Source organism: Melampsora larici-populina (genome assembly GCF_000204055.1).
Source record: "Melampsora larici-populina 98AG31 unplaced genomic scaffold MELLAscaffold_37, whole genome shotgun sequence".
NCBI lineage: Eukaryota > Fungi > Basidiomycota > Pucciniomycetes > Pucciniales > Melampsoraceae > Melampsora > Melampsora laricis-populina.
Genome location: NW_006768801.1, coordinates 121,940 through 137,334, shown reverse-complemented (window position 1 = coordinate 137,334; position 15,395 = coordinate 121,940). Strand labels below are relative to the sequence as shown.

The 15,395-nt window shown below is 44.7% G+C and overlaps 3 protein-coding genes across 3 annotated transcripts; 2 read left to right on the top strand and 1 right to left on the bottom strand.

The window, feature by feature from the left end:
* Positions 1 to 2,753: 2,753 nt before the first annotated feature.
* Positions 2,754 to 4,894, top strand: MELLADRAFT_117386 (uncharacterized protein; the record flags this gene model as incomplete). The annotated part of the gene is made up of 5 exons (XM_007413602.1): positions 2,754 to 2,913; positions 3,062 to 3,143; positions 3,225 to 4,142; positions 4,211 to 4,318; positions 4,402 to 4,894. The coding sequence occupies 5 exons, from the start codon at positions 2,879 to 2,881 to the stop codon at positions 4,747 to 4,749; spliced, it is 1,491 nt and encodes a 496-aa protein (XP_007413664.1).
* Positions 4,895 to 5,663: 769 nt separating this feature from the next.
* Positions 5,664 to 8,265, bottom strand: MELLADRAFT_65767 (uncharacterized protein; the record flags this gene model as incomplete). The annotated part of the gene is made up of 5 exons (XM_007413459.1): positions 5,664 to 5,775; positions 5,855 to 5,885; positions 5,919 to 7,886; positions 7,958 to 8,017; positions 8,121 to 8,265. 5 exons carry the CDS (start codon positions 8,263 to 8,265, stop codon positions 5,664 to 5,666), a joined length of 2,316 nt encoding a protein of 771 aa, XP_007413521.1.
* A 4,710-nt stretch (positions 8,266 to 12,975) lies between these two features.
* Positions 12,976 to 15,224, top strand: MELLADRAFT_72615 (uncharacterized protein; the record flags this gene model as incomplete). Its single annotated transcript, XM_007413603.1, has 11 exons — positions 12,976 to 13,032; positions 13,133 to 13,207; positions 13,277 to 13,322; positions 13,399 to 13,525; positions 13,619 to 13,762; positions 13,826 to 13,912; positions 14,006 to 14,089; positions 14,180 to 14,263; positions 14,354 to 14,437; positions 14,526 to 14,609; positions 14,691 to 15,224. 10 exons carry the CDS (start codon positions 13,162 to 13,164, stop codon positions 14,772 to 14,774), a joined length of 870 nt encoding a protein of 289 aa, XP_007413665.1.
* Positions 15,225 to 15,395: the final 171 nt, after the last annotated feature.

Here is a 15,395-nt window from a genome sequence, read left to right as displayed (position 1 = left end):
TTAAGAGCATCCCCAGCCGTGCCGTAAATTTGTATTGTACGCAGTGTTGCACAGCTTCCACAGGCAAGTGTTTGAGGCAAGTGTTTGAGGCATAAATTTTGAACAATGCACAGCCGTGGTGTCATACAGTACAGCTTGTAGCATATTTTGCAAACTGAGTTATGGCTTACTTGATCATTGAGGGAGATGTTCTGCAGGGAGTGCGGTTGTGGAAGTGGGAGTTATGGGAGAAGCAAGGTACAGACAAATTTAAGGAGCAAGCCAAAATAGAACATATTTGGCCTATTTTGCCTTGCACGGAGGGAATTTCCCTTAGCTATGTGAAAATTTAAGGCATTGGCTGTGGATGATGTTGCCCTAAATTTCCATACAACATGGTTCACGCCACACGGCTGTGGATGCTCTAAGTAAGTTAATGCAAATAGAGTTAGTTACTGCATGTGACAAAGTTAACAACCGCAAACAAGTGCAGATGCTCACATGAGAGTGCGTTTGGTAACTTTCAATTTGGCTGGTCTGCCTGCAAGGTGTAGATTGGCAGGTAGACCACCCCTACCTCAAGGTTTGTACCAGAGCATGGTGTGTTTGGTACACACAATCCAAAACCACTTGAACCACAAGTCATGGGTTTGGACTTGAGAAACAAAAAATTGTGCTTTTCTCAAATTCAATTCCCTTCATTTGAGAAAGAGAATGAGACACCTCCTTTGACAAAGAGAACAAGACACGAAAGGTTGTTTGCCATTTACTTTTGGGGTCATCTGGCAAGAAGCCTCACTTCTCTTGTTTGGATCAGTCCACTCGGCAGTGAGCTTGCGTGTCGTCATTTATTTGGTGGCATATCAAGGTCAAATTTGCAATGGATAACTCCTCTCAGGCTCAGCGACTCTCAGTGTTAGGGGAGCGTAACCGTATCAGTCTTTTTCTGAGACTAACTCGCTCTGAGACTATCCTGAGACAAACAAAAAAGTAAACCGGATGGTGGCTTTTTGTACACTGTCTGTACAGGCTGGTGGCAACTGGTACATATGTATGAAGACTTGAACAAATTCATCATTAAGACTTCAAAGAAGCTGTTAACACTTCGATAACCTCATCAAGAATCAAGAACCTTTGTCGAGTCATCCATGTGCACCTTATATCTATACCTTCAGACTCACTCCAATCCCCCTGAAACATTGTCAAGGGGGTTCTATCGCTACAACCACTTACATATCAAAGTATTGATAATGAAGCAACTTACAAAACAACAAAATGTTATTGGAACAAGCTACTTTGAATGAAAGTAGCAAGCAAAACCGATACAAGAAAAACAATGCATTGTCATCGGAGCGAGATACTTTGATGTAAGAGGTTTCTATCTGTTGTGTTGTCTTGATTTCTTCAAAAACGACTCAGTCGCCATCTTTTCAAACTGTCTCTTTGTATGTATAATCTTCACGAAAAGGACTCGATATCACTTCTTTTCAACCAACCTAAAATGCTTCCAACTTCTGCTTTTCAAGACATCTCATTTTGCATTTTATCAACTCGATTGTCTTTTGTATGTATTATTTTTGACCAATGAAATTGACCAATGGATGTCTAGATGTTCTGTAGTTGGTGGAAGGCTTATAAAGAGAAGGAAGCGCCATGCGAAAAAAAACGCGCCACACAGACCGGGATTGAACTATACCTGTATGTCTCACTGCTTCTCTCAGGTAGTCTCAGAGAAAGACTGATACCGCATCTCTCCCAGTGTTAGGTCCTTTAGCAGAACACTTGCAGGTGTATGGAACTAGCCAAGCCAACCTCGAGGTTTGAGCAAAACATAATCTCGAGGGTGGCTCATTTGACTAGTGGGCCTCTCGAGGTCTACTGTACGTTGTAACGACCATCAAATCTCAAGGGTACACCTCGAATTGTACGTCCAATGTTTTGGCCCATGCTTGTCATACTGACAATCCTTCGTGGGAGTAGGAGCACCTGGGCACGACCGGGGCTTGATGTGGCACTGGGGTGAGTACCCATTGATAATCGCATTGGCAGGTGACCTTTTCATTAATAGAAAACTTTATACATCATTTATCATTTCACGACATTACAAAAAATGAAAGCATTATATAGGGGTAGCAGATTGTACAAGCGTTCAAACTGGATCATTCGAATGTTGATTTGGGTTGAGGAGCAAACACAAAGCAAACGTCAGTTTCTGTTCTTGCAGGTCAAAGTCTAGCATCGAAGATGGAGTGCTGCTGAATGTGTCAGATACCGTTGTGTCTTAATTATCTTAATTCAAGTCATTTAACACGAATGTTATCGGACAGTGTGAATACAGTAATGAAGTAGTCTCATCACTCAAGGCCTTTTCTTTCAACTCTGGAGAGAAAAGGAGCAAAAGCAGAAAGGAAATAGAAAAGTAGGAAAGTGGCTCACCAGATGAGGTCTTGAGGGATGAGGAGGTTATGATGAGTTGGGCGAGCCATGCCGGCGGGCTTGGATAGAGATCGTTTAGCATCGGTTGATGGCGTGGTGTCGAGCAATGGACGGATGTCAAGGTGGACTTTATAGGTCTGGATTTATTGGATATGCACAAGTTGTGGTTGAAGGGCGAATACATATGTTAGGTCAAGCTGAGGGGCTACATCACGTGAGTTCATAGCTGAGGGGATGTCACGGCTTGGAAAAGGTGGTCACGTGCTCGAGATATCATGAGATCCGATTGCGAGAAAAGTTGAAGAACAGCTCAGCATACATACGCACCCAAACCCAGACGAAGGACTGTTTGCGATACGAAAGGACACGCCCAACACCGTGAAGGAAGGGAGCTATCAAAGAGAGGGAGCTACCGATCTGTTATATTAGAACACTTCCATTTCGATTCCTATATCAAGTCTCGATGAGCGCTTCGATCTGGTCTATCCGGAATGGCCTGTAAGCTCTATCAACCGAATTTGTGATCGAAAACGATGGTGCGAAGGTCTCCCTTCACCTGGGCCCATCAACGTAGAAAGACTCGTCTGGCTTGATTTGTTGAAAGCTTTAATCTGATCGAATGATATTTCTGATTTTGCTCCGAAAGCCCCCGAAGCATGAATGTGACCATTGGTGCTCGATCAGTTCGTGGAAATCCAATTCCTCGCGCTTCTAAAATCATTGCAACGGTATGCGCTGCCTATTTTACCACCCAAGATCCCTTTCAAAAATGTTGATAAATGTTAAGAATGTGTTATGATCGGCTGTAGACACACATTCAACCGGCGCGCAATTTTTCCTCTTGCCTCGCCCGACCTCCGGCTCCCAGAACTGCAAGACCCACCGGTATCTGTAATTCAAAAAATCAATGGAGCACCCAACCTTCCCTGAATTCTGCTCGAGCATTTTCACTTTGGCCATTCGGCAGCTCAAAACCTAATGATGAAGCCTTACAGGAAGCGGCTAGCTCCCCTTCCACTGCACTTGACGCATCGAAAGCCACTCCGGATCCCCTCGCGCCTGGCTCGGATCTGAAGACAACCACATTAGAACCTACTCAACTAGCACCATCTGACATCAATCCATTACTACATTCCTCAACTTCTCAAGATCTCCCCATCGTGCCTCAACTCAGCGAAGGTTACACTTCTTCACTTTCAGCTGTACAGGAACTCGGCCAACTCGAATTGCAACACGGATTCCTAGCTTCTTATTCCAGTGGATTGGTCGAAAAGGCCCTGTGTCACGTCCACGACGCACTTGCTCTCCCTTGGTTCCTCACCATCCCAATCGTCATCCTCTCACTTCGTACAGTCCTTATTCCTATCAACATCTGGTCCATGCAAATCGGTGTCCGCAACATGCGCGTCAAACCAAAAATTGATGAGCAAATTCAAGTCATCAAAGAACTTCAAACCAAAGGCGAACAACAGAAAGCCTTCATGAAACAGAATGAATTGAGAGCATTAATGAAAGCTGAAGGATTTCGACCACTAGCGCCACTTGGCTTACCGCTTGTTCAAGGAAGTTTATTTGTTTCATTCTTTTGGGCTTTGAGAGAAATGGGAAATCATCACCTGTTCAGTTTAACGCAAGAAGGCGCCCTCTGGTTTACTGATCTGACCGTTGGTGGACCATGGTACGGATTACCCTTGATCGCTTCGGGTTTGACGCTTTTGAGTGTAGAGGTAAGTGGTTCGTAGTTGATACGGTTATTGAGGGCTTCATTTCTAACGGTCTCCCCTCCCTACTCTAGACTGCGGCTGAAATGGGTGGAATGAAGGCTGGTCAAAGTGAGAAGGTGATGTGGTTCCTGAGAGCCGTAATCCTTGGGACACTGTGGTTGTTCTACGATCTTCCATCCGTAAGTCTTGGAGCCTCCTCTTTACAGTCTCGAAATTATTTGACCGACATATGATCTCATATCCACGTCTCTCAACCACGTAGGCCGTATTCCTTTACTGGTGCACGAACAACTTCTTTTCGCTCCTTTGGGGTACTTTTGTCAGACTTGCTCCTGCTTCACTCAAGAAACTCTTGAAGATTCCCGAAACACCTAAACCTGCACCCAAGACATCAGAAGAGGAAGCAGCCAAGAAACCTGGTTTCATGGATGGATTTTTAGCCATGGCATCTGATGCTAAAAAAGTTGGAGATCTATCACATCCGACTCAGAAGCCTTCATCTGCTCCTAGCACTATTCGAGCCGTGCGACCACCACCACCTAAGATTTGGGATGGTCCGAAGAAGTCTCCTTCGACCATCAAAAAGACGCAGGGTAAAGCTAAGAACTGAGCATGGCGATGGACTCGATATGGCCATTTCACCTTTATACCTCTAACTTGTTTCTATTGCTACCACCCTAAAATTTTGAAAATGAATGAGGATAAAAACATCCTTTTGAAAATCAAATAATCATATGGACGAGTGCTTGACCCAATCCTGATACTTTACCACTACGATATGAATTTGCAATGAGGAATAACTCCACGTGACCCTCGTGCTTTCGAGCTCGACTGTATGGTGAGCATTGATCAATAAAGAGTCTTGCTGATCAATGAGGGATACTATCCTGAGTTTCCACTGCGAACCCACTACTCCCTTGCTATGTTAAACCCCAGCGCGAAGGACTTAGTTAAGTCAGCTGTGCCCCCCCAAGCAGTATGAGTGTCGAGAGACTCGTCTTAGTTCAGGTAAGGAAGCAATTTATTAATCGTGAACAACATGATAATCATCCAGGGGCCAGGTGATTTCACTTTCCATGGAATTGGTTGAACCAGAGACATTTGTAGATATACAAAACAATGTTTATATGGTTTCAAGAGAGATGTTAACACTGAGTATCACGATCACAAGGTACATGACATGGCTCAGCTTCGAGATTATCAACAGGTTTTCGCTAAATAGTCGGATACTCGAGCCTTTTTGCACTTCAAGAGTCCAGTCCAGTAAGTACACCCTCATGTTCAATCACAACAGTTGAAAGGACTCATTGGAGACCAAATGACCAAATGCACGATAAATAGTCATATGAGAAGATTCTGGGAGGATCTGTGTGATGATACCTTAGTTTAAATACGATAAGTCGTTGGTATGATAGAAGTTGAACCAAAATGGCAGGGATATAGCATCATACTTTCACGTTGCAAAACATGATATATTTAATGCCAAAGAAGAAGATTAATTTACATCCCAAAATAAGATATGAGCTATAATTTTTTACCCCATTTTCTAGACCACTTAACAGAATCTTTATGTTTCCTACGCATTTGTTCAGTCAAGTCTCCTTTTTTAGCTTCATAAGCTTCTTCGATCTCAGATCTATATAAACCAAAATAACACAATCAAAAAACGATTAGAATAAAAAAACATAGCATCGTTTCATGAGAAAGAGACTTACATTGTTTCGGTTCTTTTGAATGTTCTCCAACCTATTGTATCGTCAGGTACCATTGAAAACTTACATGTCAAAGAACTTTGATCTCTAAGATTCTCAAATACCGACTTAGGCAAACCAAGAGTATCATCCTCTTCAACAGGTAAAGGAAAAAACAAATGCTTTCTATTCTGAGTATCTGCTTTGACGTTTAGAGAGGTAGACTCAGAGTCTTTGAGTGCCATACGGGAAGGGTGAATTGATGAATTGATTCGATGACTACTTCTTGATCTCGTATCATGTGAAACGACGGGATCTGGTAAGGAAAGTTCGACGTCATCCATGTTTTCGGCTTCTAGTTCGACTCCGATTAATGCATCTTGCAACGTGAAGCCAATCTGATCAGTTTCCTTAGCTTTAAACATATCACTCAAAGTTGATAGTTGTACTTCAGAATGTGGTGTTTGTTTGATGTCTTTGATTCCTTCGATCATAGGTTTTGTGATCAAATTAGAGATGTCCGTTTGAGGCACGAATTCGATAGCATCATCATCCTGTGGTTCCGTATCCATATCCATCCTATTTTTTGCTTCTTTCGCTTTTTGTCTCTCCACTACCGCCCTATAGCCTGGGCCAACTTCTTCCAAGACTTCGTTGTTGTTGGAAGGAAGAGACGTGATCTCTTTCGCCATGTGTAGATAACTCTTACGCTCCGCCTCCAAGTCTGGACTCATTTCAGTAGATTCTCCGGTCTCCTGAACTTGCGAAGTGAGACCATGATCCGTATCTATATCCATCTGAGAGACCTCTACTGATGATACTTCTTCGGTTGCCGATTGAGAACTGGGGCGAGATTTCTTTTTACGTTTTGTGGATTGCGGTGCTCCACCTTTCAATCGGAGTACAGACGGATCGGGTGAACCGCTCTGAGCAGCCTCTGACTCGGACGTAGAGTATGGTGGATATTCCTGTTGCGCATCCATGGTGGTAGAGTGATGGAAGTTACCATTGATCACTTCAACAACTTCTTCGCCTCGAGAATCATCCGCCGACATGTCGTCTAAAATGGCGATATTGACATGAGAGATGTCTGGCCGAGGAGAAGGAGGTCGGGGCTCGAGTTTTCGAAGGATCTCGAGGTAAGACTGACGCTCCGCAGTGAGGGTGGAGGTAACAGGTTTCTGAACGGCAACTGGACTCTTTACCACACCGGGGTCCACTGAGAGAGGAATTGATGTTGTGGCTGAAATTGCCTGAGAAGATGTAGGATTATCGTGGTTCGAGTCTTTGACGTCGTTGATAGGCAGACTGGGATTGGTGTAAGAGTGTAGTTGAACTTCTTCCTCAACTTCAACGTCTTGACCGTCTTTGAGACGCCAGATGACTTTGCCATCGAGATGCTCACACTCCCATATTTTTCTATTCATGTCCTTGATTTTGGTGTCTTTGGCTCCAGCGCGATGCCCGAGACGATAGAGTTCGATTGAGATGGCCCTTGGTCCAACGAGATGAGTGTTCCGACCATTGATAGCAGCACGGTATGATGCAGGATCAATCCGGACTCTACGAGCCCTTGTCAGGGGCTTTGAGCTCACGGGCTGAACTGTGACATCTGCTTCTACGTCGGATTTTTCGGGAGCCAGTGGGGGAAGTGGTCTAGCGGGGCGAGCGATCAAGGGAAATATAGGCAACGAGGTCGCAGGATCCTTTTTCCAGCCCTGGATGTGATGAGGCGAATCATTATCAGCGGTACTCGACGCAAATAATGGACATAAATAAAAACCCACAAAGACACCATCGTGTTTCTTGAAACGCTTGACAGTCATCAATTGCCAATTCTCGCCTTCGTAGCCGTCAACACCTTTTTTTAGTTTACGTCGACGCTTTGCAGCAAGAACTATGGCTGCATTTTCAAGCTCTTCTATCGGATTCTCATCCAAGGTTTCAATAGAAATTCCAGCTTTTTCGAGCGCAGCTCTCTCTATATAATTAGGCTTTGCTAACGCGATTCGCATAGTATGTCCTTTGTAAGTCGTACCGGATAGCAGATTCATGCCTGTCTTCATACTCGTCAATTATCAAAGCACTGAAATATATATCATAATTTGGAAGATGACATTGACTTACATCTATTGAGTTGTTGTTGAGTTGTCTCTAATTCCAAGAATCCATAACGTAGGACGCTACCTATTCCATCCAAAAATCAAATATAAAATTGAATGAGGTCCTAGTTATTTAGTCGAATATCTTCACTTCATATAAGAAAAGATGAGTCACAGGTCGTTCTGACCGTTGGCGTCCAATTTGCCTATTCCATCTACGGCAATGACCTTTCCAAAAGATGAGAATCGCCTTTCGATTTCTTCGGCTGAGACTGATGGCGCTATACCACCGATATGAAGGCGATACTGATGTTGTTCTTGAGAGATGGGCATTTGTTGATGTCAGAAAATCAAGAATGTTTTCTTCTTCAGTCTTTTGTTTACCGAAGCCTTCTGATTATAAAGTGCAATGGTCGATTTGAAGCTTTTCTTGAAGCAGCTCAGCCGAAAAAAAATGGTCTGCAAGTCTACTGTCTATGTAAGCTGTAACATTACATGTCGAGAAATCAGGAATCGAGGTCGGTACCACCTCTCGGGGCCCACCACAGCAACTCTGTACAGCCCAGTCGGGGCCCGGGGGTTGCAACTTGCAACTGTCCACTGTCCAGTGCCAGCGCCACCTGACTCGCTGAGCGCATTTTTACCAATCTTTGCCATATGACAAGAATTGTCCAGAGCTTGCAGTGTGACCTGAATCAAAACCCACTGAAGGTCAGGGGGATGTGATTTTGGCTTTGTTCAGGATAGCTGAGACCTAGATCGGAGATAACAAGGATGGCGAGTGGAAATTGCCGGGATGCCTGTGCCTTTCCTTTGGGATGGACATCTCATCATGCAGTGATCTTACATCTCAGCCATTTATGCATTTCAATATCAAAATTGTACCTTGCACTTTCAGTTTGGCAACGGAGAATGTGACCAATTTTGACAGCCTTTGGGAAGGAATTGGCTGAATTAAGGGAGTCAGCCATCTTTGTGCCTCTCTTATAAGGCCTTGTCAATTCAATCCTCATTTCTCATTTATTTTACTTCCTGATGCTTACAAACCCTACCCTTTTGCGAATATCTGGAAATATATCTACATAAACTTCTTTTCTACCATATCATCCTTGATACTGTATCCCTTGAATTCCTCGTCAAAACATTACTTAAACCTTCAGCGTCTCTGCGGCACTTACGTTCAGAAACGTAAGCTTTGGTCGGTCACATTGAAAGGAGGACTCAATCGAATCAGCATGTACCAAAAGAGTTGAACAAAATCACCGCTTTGAAGACGAATTGATTGGCGCCCATGGACTCTTTTGTTAGCTATCAATGAACATTTGATAGTGTGCGTCAAGAGAGGGGAGCAACAGTACTAGAGATTTGGATCCAATGCCAACCGCCAACAATGCAAGTGGACTCTATCGGTTTCAATACCACAACATAACCGCCTTTGTCAAACGACTTATCCAGAGGGCAGGATGTGGAATTGCTTAGGTTCAGATGGCCTGTTATTCACTTGCAGAAATTCCACTCAATCTCAATCAATTTGTTCTCGTATGTATCCAGAGGAACAGTCGTGGCGACATCTACCATCAAGGACAAATAATTTGTCCCTAAACAGCTCACACAACTGGAAATTGGTTACAAAGCTCCTATCAGCAAGAAGACACGTGGATATCCAGCTAAGAAAGCAAGACTGACCTCAGTGACTCCACTTCCGAGTTGTTAGTGGTGCTTTTGGCGGCAAGAGCCAATGGAACAGAAGGTGGATTCATTCAAGTGTTGCACTTCAGCTTAACAGAACATCTCGGCTCAATCAACGTCCTTAACTTCCAAGAAGCACAAAATCTCCGACATCAGACAAGTACGCTCAGACCACGCACACCTTCAATCACCGCTTCAAGCAGCCGATAGATCCCATCTGCAAATTGCAGGAGGTGGCCACTTGAAGTTCATCACCGTGAAACATACTTGCAAGAGCTCCAGACTTCCAACATCAAGGCATCAAGGGGGAACAACATATCCTTTTGGATCGCGCAGTCTTCAGCCTCATCACCAGATCCTGTGACTCCGCTCGAAGATTCGTGACCAAATGAATTTGGTCAAAGAACATCGATCACTCACACCGTGGGAATCATTAAGTGTGAAACCGGATTGAGCAAAGTCGCGGTGTCCGGGTCCGCGACTTTCTTCAATTGCGGATCTTGTTCGCCATAGGTTTGCTATAGGCTTGCTAGCTTGCATTGAGCTGCCCTTGAGTTGTCCGCCTGAGCTGCAGTACATGTTATACATGTTTTTCTTTTCAATATCCTCAGACCACTCAAGATCATGTATGAGTCATGAGCTTTATCATGTATATGTTACAAGCATCTAGACATATGATACCTCCATTAATCCATACTACAGCCTGAGTGGTTGACTATGTGGAGGGCAGCTCAAGACAAGCTTGCATACCTGTGGCAAACCCATGGCAAACGAGATCCGTGATTGAAGGAAGTTGCAGACCCAGATACCGCGACTTTGCTCAATCCGGTTTCACACTTAATGATTCCCGCGGTGTCAGGAGGGCAAACCACTCTCCCTCCCCTCAGCGTGATTGCCTCTTATTTCCTGCTTCATTCCTATGCACCACTCCTTCTTATGTTGTACTTAGATGAAACAGCCACTAGCGACCTTTTCCCTGAAACAGCCAGAGGGTTTTTACCGGTAGCTAGAATGCATAGTCCTCAATAGCTTTATTGCTATTGAGAGACATCTATAATTATGCAATAAAAAAATATGCCCCCAAACCTTCTAGATACTTGTCGTTTGCTCTCCCCTTAGTATTATAAAGCTGGCTTATGTAAGGTCAAGTGCCATTCACTCTTGCAATAAGGTATCATATCATGATACTTGACTGTTTTGAAGAGTGGACTCGACTTGTTGTACTAAAAGGCAAGTTATTTGGGAAGTCAAAGGCTCCAGTAAGAGTGCTTGGTGAGGAACAGCTCATGTAGTGATAGAAGGTACTGATCATTTAGCTCGAGACCAATCTCACTGTTACGTGCTTCGCATCTAACTTAACTAAGTCCCTCTCGGACGAACGAGTAGTCGAGAGAGGGACTTATACCTTATACCACAACTTTGGCGTATGAGCCGGAGAAGTTTGGCTGGGCACCTTTTCAATCTTCCATATCTCTATAGCCTACAAACAAATATCCTCTGTACCAAAGAAAAGTCCTCTGCGCCTGATCATCCTACACACGCACATCTTTTCAAATCCCTTCTTTGCCGCCAGGGAAGCTCTTAAAAACCGACTTGAAAAATTGTTTTTGTGTAACATTTCAGCGCGTTTGGTGTGAGTTTTTGACAGGCTGGACAGCTTTGTGTCCGATTTTGGTGATTTTTGCAAACTTCACAATTGGATTGCTCCGTGAATTCTGAATCAAATTAGATGTAGGCTACACACATGTGTGTAGATTAAGCAGGCGCATAGCTCTTTTCTTTGGTCCCAAGGACATTTGTTTGCAGGATCCACAGATATGGCGCGTTGAAAAATCCCCCGGCCAAATGTTTCCGGCTCATCCGCCAAAGATTTGGTATAAGGTATAAGTCCCTCTCTCGACTACTCGTTCGTCCGAGAGGGACTTAGTTAAGTTAGGCTTCGCATATTCATTTATGGCCATCTCTGGCAGGCGTACCTTTCGACTCAGCATCAATATCGCGTGCTTCATTGGGCATAAGGAAAACAGCTTGTAGAGTCACTTGATCCCATATTCAGGGACGGACTTTGCAAAAATCAAACCCCATTTCAAGCAGCATCTCATTGTGGATTTCAAGACCCTCCCAGTTCCCACAAGGTAGATAGAAAGGTTGTTCAGCATCTTTGCAGCTGTTTCGAAAATAAATGCTCCTCCTGTTGTTTTTGATCATCTTTTTCATATCCGCCGTTAATTGAGAGGTTGCCCGTCTGGGTTATTTATCCCGATTGGTATCAGAAGTGGAGCTCATGCAGGCTCAAACCCGCTCAAGCGTTGGCATCAAGGGTTGAAGCGGGCTTCAGGCAAGAGAGGTGATTTGACCTCAGGCCGCGTCATCAGCCATTTCCGCGCTTTTCCTACCAGATTGAAAACCTGAAAAATGAAAATACGAAAATGACAGCAAGAAAAATCATTTCAACAGCTGTACAAGTCCTTCCAGACAATCTCACTAAAAGTTTGGGGAAATACGAACCACCGCCCATTTTAGCCTGTTGAAAAGTAAGATATGGTAGCCCGATCTCCGTCTGGCTCATCCCGTGGGCGTCACTTGATATTCGAGTGCTTTGAACCCGCAAAGACAAAAGGACAATAGTCTCCGATTTGGGCCACTGAGCTCTTGAGAGCTGACGCGGCCGCGCGAGGGGCTAATTAATAGGGCGAGAGGCCATTGATGACTGGAAAAATTCCAATTTGACCATCTCCAGTGCAAGCTTCCACACGGGGACGGTCAGAGTGCATTCTGTGAGCTCGATGCACCCAATCCGATACTTCCGATGAGCTCATTTATGTCTTTCTGTGTGACATCACAAGTCCAAGATCATACGCAATCAAAGAGTCCGCGGGCAAGTCCGCGCATGCTAGTTTTACAGGCCAGCACGACCTTTCCATCAAACCGCCATTGAATCAAGGTTTGAATCACGTTACCCAATCGAACGAAATGGTGATCCTTCCTCTATCAAGCTTCCTATCGAGTCAAGATTTGTTCAGCGACACAAGATGAAGCTGACCACGAGCAGGTCCCAGCGCTTTTTCCGGCGCGCACAATAATCCAAAAATGGATCAATTTCGTCCAACCGAGGAGGTTGCTGGGAAGGTCAGCTTGCTATACCTTCCTCCGCCTCGGAGAAGCTTGATTTAATACGTCCTCACGAGAACGAGCCTTTCACATCCTAAGTTGATGTCGCTCATCGTGGAACAGGCCCTCAATCAGCTCGTCTTTCCGAGATCGTAAGCTGATTGAAGCAGGATTCAGTCAAGTGCGATACACGCCTTGATTGATTTGTGTTTTCGACTTACTGAAGCAAAACTTGACCCTTTACTCTGATGACCTTCCACCAATCTGAGTCACTTTAAATACCCTCAGCTTGCCTGTCCGGTCTGTCATTCTTTCAAGAACCAAGCAGCTCGCACACCCCATCTGCCCTTAACTTATCCATTCTTTATTTTTTCGATATCGATACCCTTTCGAACTAAAGCTTCTCTACCTAATCCTACATAACTCAACATGAAATCCAACTTCATTGCCATCTGCACCATTGCTGTTGCGCTTGGTAAGTCAGCTCTAGCTTGAGTTCTCGATGATCGAATCACTGACGTATTACCGTCTGCTGTTTGTCTAGCTGCTCAGGCAGGAGCTGCAAGCCTCATGCCCGACATGGGTGCCATGTATGCTGTTCTTTGGACTCTATGCTTCTTTTGCTAGCCTGATATGTCCGTTATTTTTCTTCCGTCCAATCTTCAGGTCCGCCCTTCCACAAGACGTTATGGAATCAATGAACCCAGCAAATCTTCTCGGTTCTGGCACTGCTGAGCCCGAAGATGCTCAAGACTTTGCTAAGAGAGATCTTTCAAACCGGGGCCTCCTCGCTGTCAGTATCATCTTAATGACTTGCGATGACTTCTTTCCTCGTCACTACCAGGATACCACTTATACAAAAGACGGCCACTTGCTGTTGCTCTAGGCCGCCTTACCGCTGGCCACCTTTGCCTCCAGTGAAACTAAAGATGTTCCACTTCTTCAAGGTCTTATCAAGAGAGACGAGGATCAATCAATCAATGTTGACCTCGACCTTACGGATGACCTGGAGAAGCGTGGCTTACTCGCTGTCAGTCTAACTCTTTTGTCTATCTAGTCGTGTCGTATCCTTACATCCTTAGTCATCTTTTAGTCCGCTCTCCCCGTGATAACCTTGCTCAAGAGCGAAACTGGAAATGCTCCACTCACCAAAGGCCTTTTGAAACGCGACCTGTTTTCTGTAAGCACTGCTACAGCCTTCCCATTTTCAGTTTTGCGCCGCTGGTGATCCTCTTCGCGTAACTTGAAGTTTACTAAATGACCGATGTTGCAGAGCCTACCAGTTCTCTCTGATCTTCCCTTGGGTGAAGAGGGTCTTCCCATTGTTGGATCCGTCCTGAAGAGGGATTTACTTTCGGTGAGTCGATTGACTTTCAGAAGTTCTTTTTCTGCACGTGCTGTCGTCCCTTGACTGACAAGCCTGGTCTTATGGTCACTTATGCTGTAGAGCCTACCAGTTCTCTCTGCTCTTCCCTTGGGTGAGGAGGGTCTTCCCCTCGTTGGATCCGTCTTGAAGAGGGATTTACTTTCGGTGAGTCGATTGACTTTCAGAAGTTCTTTTTCTGCACGTGCCCTCGTCCCTTGACTGACAAGCCTGGTCTTATGGCCACTTATGCTGTAGAGCCTACCAGTTCTCTCTGCTCTTCCCTTGGGTGAGGAGGGTCTTCCCCTCGTTGGATCCGTCTTGAAGAGGGATTTACTTTCGGTGAGTCGATTGGCTTTCAGAAGCTTTTTCTGCACGTACTGTCGTCCCTTGACTGACAAGCCTGGTCTTATGGCCACTTATGCTGTAGAGCCTACCAGTTCTCTCTGCTCTTCCCTTGGGTGAGGAGGGTCTTCCCCTCGTTGGATCCGTCTTGAAGAGGGATCTTCTCTCAGTAAGTTCACTCACTCGTCTCAATCGAATCTCAAATCACTTGGGAGCTGATATCATTCCTGTGTCTTGTGAACATTTGTAGGATGTTGTACCCATGGAATTAGTGAATGACTCCCTCGGCTCCCTTACTGGCTTCAAGAAGGTCCGACGTTCATCTCGCGATTAGGCGAAACTGCTTTGCTATGGAAGGGACATTAGCTAGGCTAATCTCTTATATTTCCAGTTGTCCTCCGTCTTGTATTGCGTCTTTCTATTTATTGTTTGTAGCCTGCGCTGTCAAGCCCTATGGCTATCTCTATGTCGCTACATCCTGCATGTATCTCTTCAACTTGATGTGGCATTCACCCCATTTCCACCCGAAATAATTCAAGTAGTAATCTTCACTATCGAGGAGCTTGGAAGTACCCCATGACTTCATGGTGGTGCCACAGAAATGGCCTCAACCGATCGCTGCTCGTTGATTGCCCTCTTGCGGAGCAGTTTACATAATATCTTTTCGGTTTCAATATCATCGACTTCCGATTTGCGCATTTATCATACCTATAGAATCCCGGCGTGTGCTCCTGTATGCTCTGACTTCTGCTACTCAATGAATTATGATCTACTTGGATCTCGATCAGATAGACGCATTCGTCTAGAATTGGGATATCAATTTTATGATTGGTGTCACTCCAGCTCCTCAGTTCCCCAGACGAATAAAGTGATCACTAAAGGAGAGAAAAAGTCAGTATCATCAGACTAAGCAAAGCATGAAGCTAAACTGAATTCATGCTAGTTCAAACTTTAA